General features: G+C 40.7%; 3 protein-coding genes across 5 annotated transcripts; 2 read left to right on the plus strand and 1 right to left on the minus strand.

Annotated features, from left to right (window-relative positions):
• The first annotated feature begins 2338 nt into the window (after window positions 1-2338).
• ilk (integrin-linked kinase) lies at window positions 2339-9388 on the plus strand. Its single transcript, XM_074672453.1, has 13 exons — window positions 2339-2472; window positions 3017-3151; window positions 5483-5648; window positions 5749-5844; window positions 6033-6129; window positions 6226-6309; window positions 6386-6471; window positions 6557-6666; window positions 7808-7935; window positions 8057-8178; window positions 8293-8392; window positions 8621-8751; window positions 8913-9388. Exons 2-13 carry the CDS (start codon window positions 3063-3065, stop codon window positions 9060-9062), a joined length of 1359 nt encoding a protein of 452 aa, XP_074528554.1. The 5' UTR covers window positions 2339-2472; window positions 3017-3062; the 3' UTR covers window positions 9063-9388.
• A 1198-nt stretch (window positions 9389-10586) lies between these two features.
• Window positions 10587-16415, plus strand: smpd1 (sphingomyelin phosphodiesterase 1). Its single transcript, XM_074672088.1, has 9 exons — window positions 10587-10897; window positions 11011-11268; window positions 12139-12459; window positions 12821-13101; window positions 13426-13599; window positions 13777-13948; window positions 14207-14283; window positions 14834-14979; window positions 15071-16415. The coding sequence occupies exons 2-9, from the start codon at window positions 11050-11052 to the stop codon at window positions 15487-15489; spliced, it is 1809 nt and encodes a 602-aa protein (XP_074528189.1). The 5' UTR covers window positions 10587-10897; window positions 11011-11049; the 3' UTR covers window positions 15490-16415.
• Window positions 16416-16912: 497 nt separating this feature from the next.
• Window positions 16913-22475, minus strand: tpte (transmembrane phosphatase with tensin homology). 3 transcript variants are annotated; one of them, XM_074672091.1, is made up of 19 exons: window positions 21967-22475; window positions 21443-21518; window positions 21252-21332; window positions 21132-21179; window positions 20859-21020; window positions 20296-20415; window positions 19925-20024; window positions 19747-19810; window positions 19580-19644; window positions 19390-19450; window positions 19220-19301; window positions 18935-19023; window positions 18787-18848; window positions 18612-18692; window positions 17791-17896; window positions 17615-17712; window positions 17424-17519; window positions 17246-17316; window positions 16913-17150 (listed from the first exon to the last, which is right to left on the minus strand). In XM_074672091.1, the coding sequence occupies exons 2-19, from the start codon at window positions 21487-21489 to the stop codon at window positions 17048-17050; spliced, it is 1536 nt and encodes a 511-aa protein (XP_074528192.1). In that variant the 5' UTR covers window positions 21490-21518; window positions 21967-22475; the 3' UTR covers window positions 16913-17047. The 3 variants fall into 3 exon arrangements, with proteins under 3 accessions (XP_074528192.1, XP_074528191.1, XP_074528190.1); XM_074672090.1 differs by lacking the exon at window positions 21967-22475 and adding an exon at window positions 21830-21961 and having other exon boundaries at window positions 21443-21533; XM_074672089.1 differs by having other exon boundaries at window positions 16918-17150; window positions 21443-21533.
• Window positions 22476-22954: the final 479 nt, after the last annotated feature.

Consider the following 22954-nt stretch of genomic DNA (forward strand, 5'->3'; position numbering starts at 1 on the left):
TGTTTCTTTGTTTTAATTTTAAAATGCTCCATCTACAAAAGAAACAACAAGTAGGGGGGTGCAGGGCAAGATGAGCCAGTGGGAAAGTTCACCCACCCCTTTTATCTAGGGAATAGTACGAATTGTTGTCATGTGACTGTGCAAGCATCCTCTACTTTGATGTCCCTGTGACTGAAGGAAGCGAGCAGTAATGTTGGATCCCCAGTTGTCTAATGTTGAACCTCAGTCATGTCCCTTAGCATCCTATCTGTATGGAGGAGGTATGGTGGAGAAGCTGCTTAGGATGAAAGGTGGCCCTAATAAAGAATCAAACCTCAAGCCCTATAGATGTTGTCCGTGTTTGAGTCAAGGTGCAGAATTGTTTTTGTTCTTGTCATTTGCAATACTATGTTAAATCAAACCCAAAGTTTTCTTTAGAATAATTTAAAATAATTCTCTATTTCATTTCAAACCAAGTTGATTTATTTGTAATTACCATGTATTATTATTATTAGAAGCATATTGTGATTGTCACGAAACAGGAGCAGTCCTACTTTAATGTTATACTCCCTTTCAGTAGACTGTCTGCTACAATTTGGTGTTGGTTGCAGGTTTGTACGATAATTTGTTATCTGACAGTGTTGAAAATTATTATGACCCAGTACATATTTCATATTCCAGATCTTAGTATCCAGAATATTGGCAGGATCTGGATCGTACTTTTACATCTGTCTGAAATGATGGCGACCTTGTCTTGTATTGTTTCGCAAAGCAATCCGACCATTCATGGTGGAGTTATATACACATATGGTTAAAACGTCCCTATCTCACAATGATAAAGAATCCTTTAAAAAAAAATCTTGGATCCAGATGGTGATCGGGATCACCTCTAAAATGTATTCACTTCTCCCTTACCCCATTTTGAACAGTTCCTGAAAATTTCATCAAGATCTGTTTTTTACTTTTTGAGTTATGTTTTTCACAGACAAACAGACAAACTCCCAAAAACATAACCTCGTTGGCAGAGGTAACAATCAGTACTAAACATTTACTAAGAGCTGAGTCTCAGGCCTTCTGATTCATTCTACCCCCGAGGACAAAGAGGAAACGGGTCAGATTAGTGTGTGTTCTCTGAACAGATAAGTCTTCAGACATCTCTCAAAAGTAAAAAGGGACTCTGCAAATTGTTTATTTCATACCACCATTGGGAGCAACAAAGGAGAAGAGTCTGGCTAGAGCCATGATAAAGACAGAGCATAGCGGGTGAGAGGGAGTGTAGACCTGGATGAGGGACACCAGGTCAGCAGGAGCTGTTCAAGTCACTGTTTTATAAGCCAGGAGAAGAGCTTTAAATTAGATTTGAGCTGCCACTGGAAGCCAGTGATGAGAGATAAACAGTGGGATGAATGCTGTTTTGGACTTGTTAAAGACTACATGTGCTGCTGCATTCTGGATTATCTGCAGAGGTTTAAATGTACGTGCAGGGAGGCCTGCTAGAAAAGAGTTGCAGTTAAGGTTAGGCTAACAAAGCTGTTATATTGTTAAATGTAGCCTGCAGCAGTGCTTTATGATTACTTTATGCATGATTACACATTTCTGGCTTAAGTTTTGAAATTAAATTAAGACAACTGAGAATTTTATAGGAAAAGGGGACTTAAAAAACCCCAAGGTTTTTAAAGCACAAAATCTACCATCACCTTAAAGATGAATCAGAAAAGTTAACAAAAAATTGAATATTTGCAGCCATCCTCATGGAGTCATTGAATGAAGCTGCATGAAGATCATAGGCTGTATAATAAAGATAAAGATACAACAGGCGCTAAAAGGATACTGCTGGGGGGGGGGGGGGGGGGGGGGGGGACATCCTCCTCCTTTAACTGCTTGGATTTGGGGTCTGTGTCTTTGAGAGGCCAGTTTAGTAGTTTGATTTATTTTAATACTGGACAGATGTATTGAACCTAAAGGGAAGAAGTGTGCACACTTTCGTGTTATTAAATTTTATTTATTACAGTATTTTTGTTGTTGTCTTATTTCTTTGCTTAGTTTAAGTCTGTGTCCCTTATTTGTATGTTAAATATAGCTATGATCTGTGTAGGGTATGGGAAACTGGATTAGTTTTGTGATTCCATGTTGAAAAAAAAACAAAAATGTTGAATATAAAAAAAGACTCAATGGACGAGGACATCTAACATTCCTCCACTGTTAATAAAACAGCCTCCTCCTCCTCCTCCTCACCTGACCTGGGTATTTTTGGCCCTGTTATGCCGCTTGGTGTAGCATTGTCACATTGCCTCCAGCAGGGGCCGCTGCTGCGCGGTTGTCCCGGGACTCCGCCAGTAGCAGATCTCCCCCAACTTCTCAGCAGTAGCCCACATCAGCTCTGAGAAGCGGGGCGTGGACTCAAACCAACTCCTCTCTGCCCTTAAATTTAAGGAGACGGCGGACTTTCGGGAAAAAAAAGAAAAGGACAAGAACTCGGTCGATTTGCAACTGGTAAGAGCTTAGAAATCCTTTGTGTAAGTTTAATAGCGTTGCTTACAGTGTGTTGTGGCAGTTGCGCTGTGGATGTCCAAGTTCACTTTGACTTTTTTAACAATAGATTACAAAGTGAAACGATGGGCCAGCCCATCCGATTCTATGGGGGAATATAAAGCCGAGGGGAAATGAAGAGCTCTTTAACCTCTTAATTCAATTTGACTCACTGTCTGTCTGTTTGTAAAGCAGATGGTGTGAATTATGTACTTCACAATGTGTTCCTTAAAAACTAACGGATACAGGTTAAAATAAATGCTCTGGAGTAATCTAACTCCAGAGAACACAAACTATAATCCAAAAAAGCAATTGTACTGTAAAACCTTTGGGAGGAGTACTTTTTTTTTTTTTTATCCATTATTAAGTCTAATACAATGAATGCTGTCTGTTTACCTGAGTCCTCTGGGAGATGCAACCAACTCTGCATGACTTCGTTTCCAACACAACTGCTCATTTGGGAGGAAACAAAACCCAACTGTATAACTTTTTTAAACACCTTTGACAGGCTACATGTTCCTGGTCTCAAAAGATAGGCTGACCCCACTGTAACCATGGATGACATCTTCACACAGTGTCGAGAAGGAAACTCTGTAGCTGTCCGCCTGTGGTTGGACAACACAGAGAATGACCTCAACTTGGGGTAAGCTGATACATCATCACACTGATCACTCCTTAGTTAAGATGTAAAAATGACTGAACAGAGACCTTTATTTCTTACTGTGCTGCACACATAACATGCAAGATCTTTGCAAAAGATTTGACCGAGCAAACGTCACACATGATATAGAATGTAAGGTGATTCTGTGCCTGAGAGTACACACAAAGTGAGCCAGCCTTTGGCACATCAGAGGTGGTCAAATAGTTTCCATATTGTGCTCTCCCTCCCTGCTTCTCCACATGCTGTGGAGCATCACCAAGAGTCGGTAATTCCAGGCCAGTTTGAGCTTTTTCCCCCCACAGTTTTCTTCTTGGATTTCTCTCCTTATGATGTCATTCCTAAAAACTGTGTGTGCATAAAAGCAGTGGGTGATTTGTGGTGGCTGAAAACAGAATACAACATAAAACTCTTCCTGCGCTTGGATGAAAAGCAAAGACTGACATGATTATAGTCAGATGACTGAAAAATAGCACATTGCTCATACTATAATCTCATAAGAACTTCTGTGTTTTTAACTGGATTGTACAAAACTTGGTTTGAAATATGGGAAGTGAATTAATCTATAGTGCTCATGAGTGTCACATTTTTTTATTTCATAAGGATATACAAAGTACGTCAGCCTCTTTACATCATTTCCTTGCTAGAAGACCTCACTGCGAAAGACCTTGGTTATCTCATTCTTGGGCCAGGCCATATATGTGCAGTTTGTTGACGTTGACTTTGGAGGGCTGAAGAGCTGCTGGCCAACCACGCAGCAGCGGAGACCATTTCCTCTGTTCAACTCCATACAGGGCCAGACCAGGCCCTCGCTGACAGAGCCTCGACAGAGCAGCTAGCTGCAGTCCCACATAAACATCTGACACAACAGTCATTATGCTTTAGGTCTTTACTTTGGCTCCAGTGTGTGAACCAGTCTTTTACTGACTCGAAGGTGTCTAATAATGTGTAATAAATGTCATATGTTGGTTGCAAAACAAGCTGGTTGGTAAGGGCATTTTATTAGCAGTGACACAGGAAGACAGAGTAAAATGGAGAGAGCAAGAGACTGTCATTCCTGAGTTTTTTCCCCCATGTGTCTTTTTTTAGCGCACAGGGTTGGTCAGACTGAACTATCTGTCCACAGGGCTGCATCAGATCTGACAGAGGATGTGACTGACTGCTTTTTCACTTAAGTGTGAGCTAGTTCTGCAGCTATTTCCTATTACAGGCTATACAAGCCCTCCTGAGGTTTACTGTCAAATAGAGTGTGTGCGCTGTGGCTTTGTATGGAGCTGTGAGGAGCCCCCACAGCTGTGCTGGGGTCAGCTAATGTAAAGGAGTCACTTGGGTGGCACGTAGGTGACAGCTTGGCTCCTAGTGGACTGCAGCAGTGTTGTGGATGCTGTTCACTGTGTGTTAGCGTCTTTGAGTATGTTAGCAGGCATTCCAGCTTCTGCACAGACATATTTATCACTGGGTATAGGCTCCTGGGCAGCATGAGGAAGCATGTGCTTAAGTCTAAATAAAGATTACTGGCTGTGAGAACCTGTGTGGCTGTGAATCTAAGAGAGAACCATAAACATATGTGTTTCACAGCTACTGTCAGTTCTGCAAGTGCAGGGTTTAGCAGAGTTTTTAACAAGGCTTAGGTGCTGTATATGTTTATTTTGGTTTTCATTGGAATGTGTTTCTTTGTTTACACATGATTTTCTGTATGTTCTTTCTTATTATAATCATAATAGTGGAGGCAGTTCAATTTGTCAAGCAATGGAGGCTAGTACAAATTTCCCCAATACAATAAAAGTGTAAGGTATTGTGTTGTATCAAATGGTATTGTTTAACATAGTATCATATTTCATCATAGTTTTTCAGCCTTTCATATCACACCTTTTTCTTTTTCTCCAACCACCCTCACAGAACCATTAAGACAAATGAAGGAGCAATAACTAAACAACATCCATTTTTAAGGAACTTCTCCAAGTCACCTCTTTGGTCCCTTTCTCATCTTTCTGGCTTGACAAAAAAAAGAACAACAACAACAAAAAACCTGTTGCACCCTCTATTCTAATTCTGAGAAACAGATAGGAAATAGATTCCCACTCCAAACTAGGACACTGTGTTGTTCCAGAAATGATATGAAAGCTGAACTGTCTAACTGCATAAAAGTGAATAGACTACAGTCTGAAAGGCAACCAATTTTATCTCTGCTTTCAAAAAGTGTGATCAGCAACCTCTTCAAAGTGTTCACATGAACTGATACAAGTCATATGCTCAAGGTTTGAAACACTTCTCAGTCTGTCCTCTCATTTCCCCCTCTTGTGTGTTGTGTTTCAGTGATGATCACGGCTTCAGTCCCCTCCACTGGGCAAGCAGGGAGGGGAGGAGTGGTGTTGTTGACATGCTCATCATGAGAGGTGCTCGTATCAACGTGATGAACCGAGGAGATGATACTCCGCTTCACCTGGCCTCCAGTCATGGCCATAGAGACATTGTAGCTAAGGTGAACACCATAAGGCGTTTTATGGTTACATTTGCAACTGCTGAACATGTTATCTTGAGAAAATGTTTCTTTGTTTCTAATTTTGTAACATTGTGACCAGCTGATTCAGTGCAAAGCTGACCCCAACACAGTCAATGAGCACGGAAACACACCGCTTCACTATGCATGCTTCTGGGGCCAAGAAGAAGTTGCAGAGGTGAGGTATAAAGCAAACACACCACTTCTTCTGTTGCTCAAAGGGCCCCCTTCTGGGTAGAAACAGCCACTACAATGCTTTTATTGTTGACTAGTGATGCTTAAACTGCCCCAGATTCTTTGTTTTAATCAAACACGTGGGATTATGATTCGATCTAAGCAAAATGCGGTTAATTATCTCTGTTTTAGGACCTAGTCGCCAGTGGGGCTCAAGTGTGTGTATGCAACAGGTATGGACAGACACCTCTGGACAAGGCTAAGCCTCACCTAAGACAACTGCTTCAAGGTAAAAGTTTATTGCACCAACAGGCCATGGTTTATGAAAAAACAGCTGTTAGTCAGTTGGTTTATTCTTTTTTCATATCTTGGGTTGTCTTTGTAGAAAAGGCAGAGAAAATGGGTCAGAGTATGACCAAAGTCCCCTACAAGGAAACTTTCTGGAAGGGCACCATGCGGACAAGACCTCGTGAGTAGCACTGAAACAAAAATAAACCTAAAATCCCAATCAGAATCTGTGCTCTATTATTGATGTCTCTTTTCAGGTAATGGTACCCTCAACAAGCAGGCAGGTATCGATTATAAGCAACTTTCACTCCTGGCAAAGATCAATGAAAACCAGTCTGGAGAGGTCAGTTGCACTGCTGTGTATCCTTTAAAAGCTTTTTTCCCTGTTTCTCTGATGTTTTATGGACAATGTGATTCTGTGTCTCTAGCTGTGGCAGGGCAGATGGCAAGGGGATGAGATTGTAGTGAAGGTGCTACAAGTGAGAGACTGGACGACTAGGAAGAGCAGAGACTTCAATGAGGAGCATCCCAAACTCAGGTCGGTCACAAATCAATCTTAAAACAAGGAAAAGACATTTTCATTTGGCCTTAGATCTGTGTCATGTAGCTTGTAAATAAAAAAAACTCCACTAGGCTTTACTTGGTTGATACGCACACGCCTAAGTGAGGCTGTGTGTGCACCCCTCGGTGTCTGTGCAGTGGCATTTGTGCAAGTCTTTGAGTTTTTGTTTGTTGTTATCACGTGCTTTTATACTGAGGTGTTTTTTTTGTTAATCAGACTATGACCCCTCCCCCTCAGGGGCATAGTCTGGAATTTATCTTTTTTTGTCCCTCTCTTCTCCTTAGTGTATTTATTTCACATCTGTTATAACAGGACGCTGGGCAGACTAGCAGCTCCAAAGTTCTCCCATTCTTGTACTCCCATGTCACCGTGTGTTTTGTTTGTTCGAACACAAAATATGAGCGTTTTGAAGAGCTTGTTTGTGTAGTGCCAATGTGTGGATGGATGTGAAAATTGATGGTGTAAGAGGTCAGTGGTCACAGAGAATTTGGGAGCTGCTTCAGGATTCTTGCGCAAGTTTTTATTGTCAGAGGGCAAGGAAGATGGTTTTGGTTGGTGTTGTGGGGAAATCGTTGTTGAGAGTTGTTGTTTACTGTTAAGTGCTCTTCATAATATGATAAACAACAAATCCCACAAAAGAAAAGGCACATTAGCAAATTGGAATTGACTTCCTCACCTCCAGAGCCTCTTCCAGTGTTGAAGAAAAATCACAACAAAACCGTAATAGGGCAAAAATGAAGAAACATTTGAGCGTGCTGATTTAAAGAATGTGAATGTGTCTGCAGCTGGATTACTTTGGCAGTGTGCTATATTGTGAATTCTCTTTTTTGCAATGAAATGTAGCACATATAAAAGTACTGGAAATAAGTGTGGGGGGGAATTCAAAGGCAGTTATTCTTCTGACATAAACTACGAAGAGCTACATCCCATTGTAACTCTACAATTTCCCCTGACGATAGAAATGTGATGTGTAGCCACATAAATCTCACAGAACATTTTCCTCTTTTCTTAAAGAAGTTTCCTCCCAAACAAATGTTTGCTAAAGATCTAACTGTTCTAAGAATGTGACTGTGCTTTAGGTGGACTCATGTTTCCTTTCTTTCTCTGCCGTGTTCAGGATCTTTTCTCATCCAAACATTCTGCCTGTTCTTGGAGCATGTCAGTCACCTCCATCCCCTCATCCCATCATCATCACACACTACATGCCATATGGATCCCTCTACAACATACTCCACCAAGGCACAAGTAAGCACTTTGAGTTTTTTTACATATCTAAAATAAAAAACACACAGATTCCTACCACTGAATTTCGTTATTTTTCTCCTGCCTCTGTCTCCCTCTTCTTCACCGTCCTCCTCTTTCACAGCTCTGGTGGTTGACCAAAGCCAGGCAGTGAAGTTTGCATTGGACATTGCCAGTGGTATGGCGTTCCTCCACACCTTAGAACCAATGGTTTCACGACTTTACCTCAACAGTAAACATGTCATGGTAAAAGCACTTTGGCTTGTAAATCATTTTTGCCTGTTGTTGCAAAAAAACAGAGGCTGTATGACTCATGACCTGCCCAGATTTTTGATGAGTAACAAGCTGAATAATTTGCAGATTGACGAGGACATGACAGCCAGAATCAGCATGGCAGATGCTAAGTTCTCCTTCCAGTGTCCTGGTCGTAGTTATTCTCCAGCATGGATGGCCCCTGAAGGTATTTATTCTTTTCTTCCCTCGTTGTTCTCCTGCCTTCCACCTACTTCCTCCTCCCATAATGACTTGTTACAACAAATAAGTCAGTCAGTATGAGACGCAGCACAGTATAATTACACCCCGCTTCAGTTGTAGTCATGCTCATCCGGTGTGTTGCCGTGTTACAGGATGTAAACAATCATACCCTTACTTATTCTGTTGTTTTAATGGGTTTCCTCTTGTTTTCTAGCTCTTCAGAAGAGGCCTGAAGACATCAACAGGAGATCTGCTGACATGTGGAGCTTTTCTGTTTTACTGTGGGAGCTGGTTACCCGCGAGGTCCCCTTTGCTGATCTCTCCCACATGGAGATTGGCATGAAGGTAAGTGGGTGCAGTGTTTATCTACCCAAAGGCTTTTTTGTGCACGTGCAAATCCACATTCCACACAAACACACACACAAAACCTTCAGATTATCAAAAGGCTTTTACAGGTGTCGATGCTTAAGACCAAAATTGTACCTTGCATTTCCCCTTTTCATCAGGTGGCTCTTGAAGGCCTTCGCCCGACCATTCCACCGGGGATTTCTCCTCACATCTGTAAGCTAATGCGGCTCTGCATGAATGAAGACCCAGCTAAGAGGCCAAAGTTTGACATGATTGTCCCCATTCTGGAGAAGATGCAAGACAAGTGAATGCCTTGGCAACAATACTACAATTCTTTGTTTTTTTTCCCTTTTTTTCAAACCACTCTGTATCTTCACGAGAATCATGTATCTGCTAAGCCACTGTAAATAATGTCAAAGACCACTTCAGCTACACAACTCAAACATTAAATATTATAATGTGTATCTTGTATAATTTAATTTTGAGGTATAAATGTTCATAAGGCTGATATACTATATGTTGCTCTTTTATTATGGCTGACATATGTTCTTTGAACTGTTGGCATTTTAGACTTAAAATGAATCAGATCCAAAGATTTGTGTATGAGAACAATGCTTTTATACACATGAGCAAATAACAATGCAATAAAAGTTTTATATTTATGAAAATGTTTTACTCTTTAATTTTGTGGTTGATTCATTTGGTCATGAACCAAAAAAGAATTTTTTTTTATAACCAAGAATGCTAAATACAAAAAGTCCATCAAAAGTTGTTGCCCTTCTCAGTTTGCATGAAGTTAAGATGATCTAGCGGATTAGTTTATCATCAAACGTTTTCCTAATTCAGTGGTTTAGCCTACAGCTTGGCTCAAAAGCAGTGGTTGATGATTTTTTTTAAAGAATTTTTAAAAAACTGCAATCAAAAGAATTATTGATTAAGGGCGTGTTAAGACTGTTTAAAATAAAATATAACACAATGTACTTGAATGAATTTTGGAGTTACAGCAGCTTGACACAAGAACGCTTTTAGTGCAAAAATTCCAAGAATATATAAATAGAGTAATAAAATAAGTGTCAACTAGAAAAAAAAGTCAGAGACAGCAGCTTTGTCATATTTCTTTACTCAGCCACCACCTCCACAGGGTCCAGGACTGAGCTTGGTCCTCTTCACCAGTTTAAAATAGGAGGCCCGGACCTTCACTTATGCGTAAGTGTCATGAAGTATGTGTGCACATAAATGGTGGACTGGTAATTTTACCCTTTAACTTTCAATGTGCATGTGATATTAATATTCATTATTTTTTAGATTCAAAAAGGAAATGAATAATGTGAAACCTCCAAATGATTATTTAAGGACTTAAAAAGATGATGTGCTTCCAAAGCCTCACTTCAAACAACTGACAAAAGTAGCAACACAAAGATGTAAATAAATCCGAACATCTTGTTGTAATGCAGGTCATGTGGTTAAATTTAATGCCATATGAGAATGTGGATGACTAATCACAGTTCAGATTTCCGATGCGTAGGCTGGTCATCCAGATTTTAAAAAAAGGTGTACTGGCCAACCCTAATAAGCACGGCCCTGTCAAAGCACTTCATTAAAACCTCAGTGCATAAATGATAAAACTTTACAGTTCGTTCGTTTGTGCAGTTTTGGAGTGTTGCAGAGTATGCAAGAAGGCATAAAAGCAGGAAGTGAAAACGCATCACTCGCTGTCAAAAGAGGGAAGAAGAACAGCGAAGTTAATGTGTTCACCACTTCTAAACATTCAGCGTAATTATCGCTTGTCTTATCAGCTGTGGTTTGTGTTAACATTTGTTCAGAAAGGGAGGGGGGCTGCGGCACGTGACCAGTCAGCTGACTTTCTGTGCCTTTCACAAGACCGAGCCGTGGAACTGGTATCACAACACGACCGAGGGGGGCACGGAGGAGTTCACCGACCCTGTTTCAGGCCACTTTGTGGAAGAGGAAGCAGGAGCTTGCTGAATCCCCTGACCTGTCTCTGTTCACCACAGGCGGGTAAACATAGGACAACGGAGCTGCACTGGATTAAGACAAGCTAGCTAGCTTTGTCTGTTAGCAGGCGGTTGCCGGGTGTCGTTTCGAGGCTTGCCCCCTCCCCTCTCTTGAAGGTTGTTTTTGGGTCAGTATTACTTATTTAATTTATGGGAAATGTCAACAATGTTAGCCGACACTGAATGTACCGTCTCTTCCGCTTTGCAACTTAAATGTTTGGTTTGGTCGCGTGTCTTTCAGAGGCAGCAGACAACGAGCACACCTGCTGTCAGAGGAACAATGGGGCTCCTCGCACCGCCGTCCTCCTTCGGGCTGATAACCTGCGCTCTGCTTCTCATGATGCCGCTGCTGGGGTTTCCTCACCCTGCACAGACCCCACGGCAGAATAAGCTGGTGTTCATGGAGCAGACTGACAGACCGGGAGTTGGAATTAACTGGAAAAATATCACCTGTCCCCTGTGCAAAGCGGTCTTCGCCATCCTTGACATCGCACTTTTGGTAAAGTTTCGATATTTGCATAAACTTTGATCAAAGAAGAGGTGATAACCCGAAAAAATAACAAGTACAAAAATCCTCCCAATAAACAGTCGTGTGATTCGAAGGATCATAGGTACCTTCATCCATTTTTATTGCTAGAACATGCAACTGTACATCTTGTTCTGATTTCTGTCTTAGTGTCGCTTGTTTAAAACTATCCAAGGTAAAAGAAGCAGTACCAGGCTGACTTTATAAAAATAATTTAGTGATTTTTATTTGAGAATTGAAACTGGTTTTCTCCAGTAATTCAACTTTATAACTTTAGGAAGGATTCATGTATTCTCCGGAACAGAATTTTTTGTGGTACACGTCATAAGTATTAAATCAAAGTTAGTTTACTTAAAGAAAGTTACAGCTTCAATGGTTATACTGCCCTTTAGGTGAAATCTACCTTGTATGAGATGCTACTTAGGGACTATAGTAAAAAAAAAAAAGCCTGTGACACTAAGGCCCTGTGTGGAGAACTTTCACTTCTTTAGTTTGTCAACTTCTCATGCCTCCTGGTCTGCATAAAATATTCTAAATATGTCCTGATCTCTTAGTCTATTTGTAAAGGTAACTTAAACATTCATACCTTTAGAACTCCATTCCTAACATTCTCCTGATATATGGGAAATGTTACATTTTGCTGTATGGAGAGGTGGGATGGGCAGTGTGATCAGGATATTCAGTCATAAATGATCAGAGTTTTAGCAGGAATGAAGATGTCGCAAAGTTGACTCGAGGATGAATTGTTTGGACATTTCTTATGTAAGCAATAGGTAATGTTTTTTTTTTTAGGATAGCTTTCCCATCTTTTTAACCTTTTTCTACTTTTGTTGTCTCATTCAGAGTGACATCAATGAGGAGCGTGTGGCACAAGTAGTAAGAGAGGCCTGTATCCGCCTCCATCTGGCTGACGTGCAGGTGTGTCGACAAATAACGGAGCTGTTCAGGGATGACTTCATCCGTGCTCTGCAGGAGTCCCTGCTGTGGCCCTCTGAGGCTTGTGCCGTTCTGGTGGGCCCGTCCTGCGGCAAATTTGACATCTACGCACCCTGGAACATCACCCTGCCAAAGGTCCCCAAGCCACCTGTGACACCACCATCTCCTCCCAAACCTGGGTCACCACAGAGCAGGGTTCTGTTTCTGACAGACATCCACTGGGACAAGGTGAGTGTGTGGAAGCAGAATTTGAAAGAAATCCAAGAACAAGTGCAGGGAAAAGTCTTCCCTCTGATTTCTTCAGCTATTCTCCTTCTTTTGAAGTGTTTCAGGTAAAGTGTGTGCATTAGAACTAGCTTCATGTCTATAGAGGTTATCTGAATTCAATGACCAAAACCTATGCTGAGGTTATGCCCTCCAGAAAAACACAAATGAGGAAGATGAATTTCTTGAACTAAAAGTTTTTGTTTTTTGAAGGAAGTTTAGGACAAAATGATTGTAAAAGATGGGCTCCACTTGAAATGAGTCAAGTGATTAAATTTATGATGCAGTAACCCTGGCCTTAAAGTTAAATAATTTCCCCCAACAGGAGTATGAAGTGGGCAGCAGCGCAGACTGTAAGGACCCTCTGTGCTGTCGTAAAGACTCAGGCTCTCCCAGCTGGAAGCGGAGAGAGGCTGGGTATTGGGGAACGTACAGCAAGTGTGACCTGCCCCTTCGGACTGTGGAGAACCTCCTGGAAAACGCTGCGAAAGCTGGGCCTTGGGATTGGGTGTACTGGACTGGAGACATACCTGCGCACAATGTTTGGTCCCAGACCAGGAAACAGCAGCTGTCAGAACTGACAGTTATCTCTAGGCTCATTTACAAGTAAAGTGACTCTTTTGACACCAGTGTAAACAAACTTTTTGCTGTTGTCTAGCTGCTACTGATAGTGTTTATTTACCACTTAGCTCTGTTGTTTTTAATTGAGTAATTTAGTGTTGAAATGAGACTTTCAACCATTTTGCTGGTGATAATCAGCTGCTGTTGAAATTCCTTTGATACCACGGTTCCCACCAATGTTTAACCACAAAATTCTTTAAGTTAAAGGTGATAACATTCAGGGTGCCCACACTGACGTTTGCAACATTTAACTTGGGACCGACCCAGACTTCTCTTGACTCTCCCTTTTTTATGCTTTCATCTTTGCAGACACTTGGGGCCTAATGTGACGGTGTACCCTGCTGTAGGGAACCATGAGAGTACACCTGTGAACAGTTTCCCACCACCGTTCGTTCATGGCAACAGATCTAGCTCCTGGCTCTACAATACAATGGCAGAAGAATGGGCACCTTGGTTACCAGAGCAGGCTTTGAAGACTTTGAGGTGTGTGGTATCCTTGTTTTCATATTGTTTGAATCAGCAAAGCATTTACTACTGTTTGTCAGTTTGGTTCCTTCAGTCACAAGATTATTTTTCCTCCATACTAGGAACTCTTTGTGGCTACACAAATACCTCAAACATATCTTTGTTGTGAAAATTCTTCTTTGGTTGCAATTTTAGGTATGGAGGATTCTACACAGTCGAGGTCCAGCCTGGTCTGCGAGTGGTCTCGCTCAACATGAACTTCTGTGCCCGGGAAAACTTCTGGTTGATGGTTAACTCTACGGATCCTGCCAACCAGCTACAGTGGCTGGTTCAAATCCTCCAGGCCAGTGAGGACAAGGGTGAGAAGGTCAGTAGAGCTGCAAAAACAAAAGTTGACGGAGTACTTTGTTAAGTAAGAACATTGTAAAGCTGACAGAGCACCTTGTAATGATGCTTGAGATCATGTCCTGATTTAGTCATGTGCTTCACTCAAGATGTAGGTAATAACTTTATGACAGTTAAAAGAGGGCAGCAGTAACGAGAGAGCCATAAAGATTTTTTTTTGCTCCATCTCGATGCCCAACACCATCTGCCTGTAACCCTTTTTTATTTTTATTTTTTTTAGGTACATATCATCGGTCACATCCCACCTGGACTGTGTCTTGGCAGCTGGAGCTGGAACTACTATCATATTATTAACAGGTAGGTCCTTACATTCATCAAGTGAACCAAAAGATTTGAACATGCACTCTGCTTCTGAACGGTTAGATATTGAATTTGCATAGGAGAAGTCTGTGTCCATACATCATTATGTATTTGTCCCAAAAGGAAGTTCAGCTCTCTCAGTAGTGGTTTCTTGTTCCTGACATTTGACTTTCAAAACATTTAATGAAGTGTGGAGCCTGTTGCTGAATGTAAATTATTGCTGCCTCCTTTTTTTTTGATGAAGTTCAGATGCTCATTGATCTGGGTCTATGAGAGACCTGAGGATGTTAAGACAATTTTGTATATATGGTTGACTTGCTCCCAGCAAAGCATGTTTCACTTCCTCTTTCATTTGCATGACTGGGTCAGATGATTTTGTGCGTCTTGGTTAATGAACATGCAGGGTTTATTTTCCAGTGGCCTGTTGTGGTAAAAACAGCTGTTTGTGCCTTTTTTTATAAGCAAATTATCCATAAAAGTTTAAACAAGCCATGAAGTTAGAATTTTATATCTTACCGTTTTGATTTATTCTCCTTGTCCTTTTTAGGTATGAAAGTACAATTACTGGACAGTTTTTTGGACACACACACCTGGATGAGTTCCAAATGTTTTATGATGAAGAGACTATGTCCCGTCCACTGGGAGTGGCCTTCATTGCTCCAAGTGTCACCACATATGTAAATCTTAACCCAGGTGAGATTTTTCTTGGTATTATTAACTACTTCTGTCATTATTTTAGAAACCTCAAGCAGCTTAAAAAAATCAAATCAATTGTCTTTCCCAGGTTACCGTGTCTACTTTGTGGATGGGAACTACCAGGGCAGCTCCCGGTTGGTGCTCGACCATGAAACCTACATCCTGAACCTCACAGAGGCAAACCACAGGCCAGATAAGCCAGATGGTCCAGAAGAGAACCCCAAATGGACATTGCTGTACCGTGCCACTCAGGCCTACGGGTTGACCACTCTGTTCCCATCTGACTGCAACGGGCTGATGCAGACATTCCTCAAGGACGACAAAGTCTTCCAGAAGTTCTGGTACCTAAGACACAAAGGACATGTGTCAGCACTTTGTGAGGAGACGTGCAAAACCACCCTTCTGTGCTTCCTGCGGAGCGGGCGTTACGATGAGCTGGAGCAGTGCGACCTCCTCAATGGTTTTGGAGGAAAAATGGCCCGGGCTGCCAGAAAAACCCTTTGTTGACCTGAGGAGGTTTGAACTGAATGTCTGGTTAGGGACAGGGCAATATGACCAAATATGAAGTTGAGCCAAAAAAATCTGTTGCTGATTGGTTTTCAAGGGTAACTGTATTTGTTTGATGATGTAGAGTTACTTCATTGAACCTCACATTGAGTCCAAAGAGTTGATACAATCATGCCTTTCATCAGTCATGTCTTCATGGACATTTAACTGTGACTTGCATCATGCCTTGAGTTTGTCAACTGTTATCTTGTAATGCTAGTGGTGTGAAATTGTCCTAAAGGTCTTCTGTTTACATGTTATGCACAGCCTTCAGGGGTTAAATGGTTTGATCAGAGTTCTAGTGGTTTATGCAGTCTACTGCACTGGGTGCCTTATTATGAGGAAGATTTGTCTCAAACCATATTGCAGCTGTTGCAAAGTTTGCAGCTGTCTCAAAACTGTTCTGTACAATCTGGATGAAGGTTGGGATCCTGACATTAGTTGAAGTTTTCATTGTAATTTAAGTTTGCTGATAATATGCAGTGTTAACAAGTAGGATTTAGAGATTGTAAAATGATAAAATGGGCCACCTGTTTTCTTTTTTTTTTATCAATTGCACACAGTAACTTACCTTGGTGATTTTGGACAGTCCCTTTTCTGAACCATAGCTGTGTTCATTTTATTTTCAGTTTAAAGCATCATCCCAGGTGTCCAACACCATCTGCCTCAGACAGTATTTCTCACTGGATTTACTTTGATTTGCACTTTAACTTTTTGGTCAGCTCCTTTATGCATGCAGTAGAACAAGTCTGGCTAGCCCAGCCTGTGACAAGCATAGGAAGCTTCTCACAGCTTTATCTCAAAGTCTGAAGTGACATGAGCATGTCAAAATGAGCAATAATTTAAGGAGATTGTATAAATTGTGAATAAAAGATTAAATATGTTAATATCTGCTTGTTGTGTTGTTGCTTTCAGACAAGTATTGGGTAAAATTAACACTACACACTGACTAATGTGCCATATAAGATTTACATGTGATTTTTTTTATATATAACACTAGAAAGCAGTCTTCCATTCACCCTGTACTCCAATCAACTGTAATGTGATTACCTGCTACACCCTGGTTTATTTTGCTATTGAATCATTCAATGCATAAAGCAGAGGTAATGTGTAGTATATTACAGATATAAGCTAGCATTAAATACACTAAATTCCTTTTTAGGGGAAGAAGGCATTGGAAATTGAACGGAGATAAAAGAAATTCATCATTTCCAGGACACTTTCTCTGCATATTATACTTAAACCTACACAGAACTCAAGTTGCATGAAGACATGAATTTAAATTAAGTTGCAATTATTTATATATGTAGTGTACATTTCAGTCAAGTGTGATGATTCTTTAAAGTAACACTGCAGTCTCTATGACTTGATTCAAAAAAAGATCCCACAGCAATAAACATTTGGAAAAGAAGTTTATGTCGCACTATCATCTCTTTAGTGTTCATTTTTTCACTCCATCAATCAGTAAAAGTCTGACAGTAACAAGACATTTATGCTCTTCTTCTTCATAAAAGGGCTTTTATGGATCTGAGAAGAACATAGTGACACCAAAGTCCTCCTTATACAGGTCCCAAGTCTTTGGTTTGTGTGGGTTGTCGAGCTCCTCCCTGGGTAGGTGCAGCCTGTTGGAAATAACATGCAAAGTATTGAAAGTAAGATTTGTGAATCGGTAGGTTGAATTCTGCTCGATAAAAGCATAACAGTGACAGAGACATACTTGTCATTCTCTATGAAGGAGGTGTTGAACCAGAAGTAGAATGGGACATCCTCGTATCCTTTTGGAAGACCCTGTAATGGAGGAATGGAAACATGCAAAAACTTAATCTAAGAACACTCAGGCTACACATGAGCTTTCCTTAAATGTATGGCTTCAAGTTGAAAATGAAAGCACTCACAGCACTGGACTCAAACATGACTTTCACATCCCCTTCAACCACAGGCCCATTCGGCAGGCTGATGACGGCAGCATTGTTCCCCACATCAGGAAACACCTACAAAAACAGCACCAGAGATGTGTTAACCACCACTTCAACGAATACATCAGTGTGAACTGAAGACTTAACTTGCTAATATGTGTGAGACTTACCGTACAGTTCTCCTGTTTGGCACACACACACTGAAACACAAGCTCTTTCTTCACAATAATCTTCACTTTAAGGTCACTGCCATTGCCTTTACCCACACCTGGGGGGGGACACAGAATAAGCAGATCAGGCTCAAATACTGGTACTTGAAGGGGGAACTGGTTTTCTGGGTTCTTACCTGCTATGGAGTGGATGCGAATGCTCTTGATCTTCAGGCTTTTAGGTGGAGGCAGCTGTCTGTTGAATTTGGTCTTCATGATCTCATAATAGCCCACGTACCGACTCTGTAAAACACACACAAAACTCAAACACCCTTGACTGCTAACCAGTTACAATTTATGCATACAAATAAAAACAGTGTGTGTTCACACTTCTACAAAGAGGCCTTCTTATTGTTTGTCTGATAAAAATATTTTACAAAAAGTAATTAAGATCTTGTTTTTGGTTATTACACATTTCCCTTCTTTGATTTAAGCAACATTTAAGACAATACAAAATGTTGGAAAAGCTTGATTGTTAAAAAAACTAGTTCTTTTTGTTTAATCATTTCACCACTCTGTAGACTATGTAAGTACCTTGCCCTTAAGAATATTAAATTCTAATACTATTAATCATACATAAATAATTGAAAAAAGATATTAATAGAAAATTTAGGTTATTTTTTAACAAAGAGTTCACAGCACACAGTGTGTTGTTGAACTCATGTTTGCAAATATAAGTTTTGCCACTAGAGAGCGCCAGTTACTCTTCTGAATTTGTAAGAGCTAACTGACTTCCTGAGTAAGTCTCTTGATAGAACTTTAATTATCCCACATTAAAATAATTGAATTATATTCATCTTTGTCATTTTGTTTCCAGGATTTTTTCTGTCCAGGTATGCAAAAGTCTTGACCTGTTTATGTTATAATGTAGCCATGAAGTGAAATGTCATGTTTCATGGTTTGTAATGTCTGATCTAAGTCTTCATGCACTGTCACATGTGTCAACTACAATTCTTACCTGAGAAGGAGTCTCCACTCCCTGAAACTTGGAGCTCTGACTCTTGTCAGTCCTCCTCTCACCAAAATACTCCAAACTGTCCTGGTAGACAAATGGAAATCGTTAATATGTACAGCCTTTCATCAAATTATTTGATACTTTAATTACTCTTGCTTGAGAGAGTGGAAAGACGTACTTGTGCGCTCTCAAACTGGTCGCTGTCAATTAACCAGGTGCACACCATAGTACCTGTACGTCCTGTGAGGGATAGGAGCAGATTTATAAATTTGTACTCGCGCTTCACTTTGTGGTTCACAAATTGAAAATGAAAAACAAAGCATCACCTTTTCCTCCTTTACAGTGAATCGCAATTATGTTTTGTGGGTCAGCTAACATCCACTCCCTCACACTTGCTGTGTACTTCAGCATATCCCTGAGACAGAAGGTACAACACACAATAATAACATTGCATGTGCTCATACTATAGGAATTATGGCTGAAACATCCTATCACTTAGTGATCATTGCTAGAATATAAAATATTGTCTTGTGTAGACGTAATCTTAAATCAGTGAGATTTCAAGACCAAGTGAGAGGTGACACTAAAATGACACAGATTAAGTGACTCACTCCAAGGAGGGGACGTTGTGGTCATCAATGAACACCCGCTCAACCTTGTAGTGGAAGAACTGAGGGTCATAGCCTTTCTCACCTGGAAACATAAGAATGCAGTGACAGGGTTTCAGCAGTTCACATGAAAAGGAATGCAGTGCATGTGACACGGGGAGGTGCTGACTTACTGCACAGGTTGTAAACTTTATAGTGTCCTTCATGTTTAGTGTCAAGGAACCTTGCTACTTCCTGAAAAGGAAGCAAAACAAGGTCATTTTAGACTTTCTAACAATTATTACAATGAATGGATTTTTTTTAAAAATGGTGATGAATGGATTTGAGATTCAGGTACATGAAACCACATGGTGTTAGACTAACCTTGATTGGATTCCTGTAGAATGATTGCTTCCCAGAGGAAGGGAAAGACATGGCAATGACACGGTCTAAAAAACAGCAGAAAGATGCAAAGTCGTTTTCAACTCCTGACAAGTTTCTTTTCTCTTTTTCTGAATGTGTTTTCAGCCATTTATTTTGCACATAACTACCTGTGACATAGGTGAGGTCAAGATCAAATCCATCCTTCTGGTAACGCCGCTTGTTCTCAGAAACCTGATGAGTTTTCATTGGGATGAATTAAAGGCCATGATTCTGCAATGTCTTCCTCTAAGATCCTCTAATTTGACACTTGTGAACTTTACTGAAAAAAAAACATGATGAACTCACCATCCTCCGAGTGACCTTCTCTAGCTCTTTCTTCTGTGATGCCAGTCTGAAAACCCTCACCAGGATGATTATTCTCAGGGAACGCAGGAAGGTCACCACCCTGCCAGAGAATAAAGGAGAAATATTTTGTAAACAAAGTGGATTGTGCTACATAAATATAAAGTAATCTCATGTCAAAAGTTGCAGCTGTCTAACTGGGGAGTTAGACGACATTAATTGAATACAGAGTCCAGAAAAGACACGTGAACACACTTTTGTGAGTGCACTGTTGCTGTAGAGGAACAAGATAATGAAAAACAATGGCAATGAGCTATGAGCATTCTCAGCCACACAATAGGTCTGTAAAGTGGATAAGAGGGATAAGCAGGTACCTGGGAATGAGGCTGGCTCCTGACAGGTCAGAGAAAGTGTAGATCATGGTTACCACCAGCGTGATGACCACAACACAGGCATCTACAATGTTCATCTTGGAGCTGAAGTAAACTTTAAACCTAGCGGGAAGTTAAGAGTCAAGTATTAACAGACTGCTCTGGAAACTTTCTAAACAAGAAAAAAAAAATACTGTAAAATGAAGTATATGAAAAACATTTATCTGATTATAAAAAGTATCTACAGTGACACTTTGCTTGTACTTTGAGTCATTGTGTTTCCCAGAGATCAGCCAAATACATGCCACACACTTCCTGTCCAGCTTCCTTTCCATCTCTTCCTTCCTGTTTAACAGCTAATCACTCTTGATTTCTGCTGACACTGAATTCTGGGAATGTTTGCATCACCTCTGTAACGTCTCATTCACAAATGTCATTTACAAATGGGGCCAGTTAAAATACGTCCCAATGTAGATTTAGTGAAAGGCAGCAACATGGAAAAGCTGAAAATACACTGACCCAGAGGGGCCTAGACTTAAAACTTCTACACTTAGAGCTGTACTCACCCTCTCACATACACCCGCAGGAGAACATCAGCAAGGAAAAAGAAGGAGATGGTGAGGGATACAGCTTCTATAGCATTTCCAACATCTCTGCTCTTTGCTGGCAGAGACAGATCGACAATCACCAGAATAAAGTCCACAAGGATCAGGACGACTCCAAAAACACTGCAAGAGGAGAGTGTAAAAACCTTATGAATCAATAAAAACATTACAAAGAAAGTAAAAAAGTATTAATAATATGTATCTCTTGATATTACCCAAACACAACACACTCACCGGAACCCAAAGGACATAACAAGTGGGGATATCTTCTTCCTGATATTGCTGCAAAGGAGGGAAGAAAGTTAGCATACATCAGTGAGCATTGATGTTTTAAGTGTGTAAGCACAAACTTACTGATACATGGTGTCTGGGAGAATGCTCTCATCCTTTCCATCGTCAATCTCCACCTGAGCATCCTCCATCTTTGCAATGTTTCTACAAAACACATCAACAGAGTAAAACCAGCAGGAATGGATGCAATAAAGCAGGACAGTAAACATGAAGCAATGTGTAAATTCAACATTGCACATTGCTTTGCCACTCACCCGTTTACACCTGCATCTGACCCTGGATTGAAATGCACAGAGGACATGATGTGTGTGTCTCCCTCCTTACTTTGTCCTGAAAGTGAAGTATCTGTTTAAAAAACAACAAGGGGACACTGAAAATCCACATTCCTGGTTGAACATCTTGTAACTCATTTATCACTTCAACAAGGAAAAGAAAATTAAAATCTGTGTGCGCTATTTTGCAAGAAGATCATCACAAATGTATGTCCAACGGAACATTTTGTCAGTATAACGCTCCCAGAATCAATCAAGTCCTATCTTTACACTGGCTGTCGATGCAAAACATGCAACAATGAACTGAGAAAGTTGTCAATTAAAGCGGTGTGCCAATGAGTCATAACTTCTTCAAAAACAGCAAACAACCATCCAGAGTTATCCTAAGAATCCCAAGCTTTTCATCCCATCCTGGTTAAACACTTCTTCCTCAGGCAGTCCATCTCCTCAGGTTGTTTGTTGACCCAAATTAGCCCCCAAAACTAACTCGTCCACCGCCTGCTTACCGTTTGGGCTGTCATTCGTGAAGTTATACGGGGATTTGTCTTGTGACTTCTTCTTGAGAACACAAAGGAAAACGGTTCAAAGGTTAACCGGGTATATTGTTTTCTGTCCATCCACTAACTCCTCTTCGTTTTTTTGCAAACGTAGCGGTTTGGACTTCCTGGACCTCAGTACAAAAAAAACGGTCTGCCTTTTCTCTCTCGGTTACTCTTCCCTCATTTTATCTCAGCCCCCTCTCAACAGACCGAGGCTGATCTTAACGTTCCTGCACAGAAATTTGAGGCTCGTGCTGTTTTCTAAAGAGAAGTCAACGGTTAGCTGAAGCTCTTTCAGATCTCCCTCTCTTCTTCAGCATCTGGTTTTAATTTAACACATTCCCAGCTCGCGCCTGGTGTGTGAAGTCCAACCCCGGCTGTAGTCGACGAATGAAGACAACGCACACAAACAGACGCTTTTTGGGTTTTAGTATCCTTCAGCCGAACGACTGAAACGGGAGACACAGTACAGAGGCAAATTCAGACGAAAGAAAAAAAATATTTTAATTTTTTTTTTAAAAAACGCTGAGTGATGGCGTAAGAGGTGGAGCTAATCAAGGCGAAAAGCTTATTGAATTTGGGGGGGAAAAAAATTAAAACAGAAATTTAAAGTCTGATCCTTAATTTAAAAAACACTTAACAAAAAATTAGTAGAACCATTTTTTTTAAATCCATTTTTTTTTCAGATTCAAATTTTCTCTTTGTGCATCAATACACGACAGGCACAGACTAGAGAACTGTGTCAGGGCTGCAGACCAAAAAAAAAAAAAAAAATGAACATAGCGAGCCTGCCCTCCATCCAGAACTTATAACAGTCCAGGACCAGAAAGCAAGCTGGCAACATCTCTGCAGACCCCTCACACCCTGGGCACAAACTGTTTAAATATGTCCCCTCTGGCCGGCGATACAAAGCTCTGTGCGCCAGGACATCCAGACACAGGAACAGTTTTTTTTT

The sequence above is a fragment of the Halichoeres trimaculatus genome, unplaced genomic scaffold (assembly GCF_033239565.1).
Source record: "Halichoeres trimaculatus isolate MK-OKI-2021-1 unplaced genomic scaffold, fHalTri1.1 fHalTri1_scaffold_6, whole genome shotgun sequence".
NCBI lineage: Eukaryota > Metazoa > Chordata > Actinopteri > Labriformes > Labridae > Halichoeres > Halichoeres trimaculatus.

Coding starts and splice junctions, on each gene's coding strand:
- ilk (XM_074672453.1), top strand. CDS start 3,063: ATGGATGACATCTTCACACAGTGTCGAGAAGGAAACTCTGTAGCTGTC. Junction 6,472..6,556: donor ATGAAAACCAGTCTGGAGAG/GTCAGTTGCACT, acceptor CTGTGTCTCTAG/CTGTGGCAGGGCAGATGGCA. Junction 7,936..8,056: donor CATACTCCACCAAGGCACAA/GTAAGCACTTTG, acceptor CCTCTTTCACAG/CTCTGGTGGTTGACCAAAGC.
- smpd1 (XM_074672088.1), top strand. CDS start 11,050: ATGGGGCTCCTCGCACCGCCGTCCTCCTTCGGGCTGATAACCTGCGCT. Junction 13,102..13,425: donor ATCTCTAGGCTCATTTACAA/GTAAAGTGACTC, acceptor TCATCTTTGCAG/ACACTTGGGGCCTAATGTGA. Junction 14,284..14,833: donor TACTATCATATTATTAACAG/GTAGGTCCTTAC, acceptor TGTCCTTTTTAG/GTATGAAAGTACAATTACTG.
- tpte (XM_074672091.1), bottom strand. CDS start 21,489: ATGTCCTCTGTGCATTTCAATCCAGGGTCAGATGCAGGTGTAAACGG. Junction 21,333..21,442: donor TCAGATGCAGGTGTAAACGG/GTGAGTGGCAAA, acceptor TGTGTTTTGTAG/AAACATTGCAAAGATGGAGG. Junction 17,317..17,423: donor TCATGTTTGAGTCCAGTGCT/GTGAGTGCTTTC, acceptor CCTCCATTACAG/GGTCTTCCAAAAGGATACGA.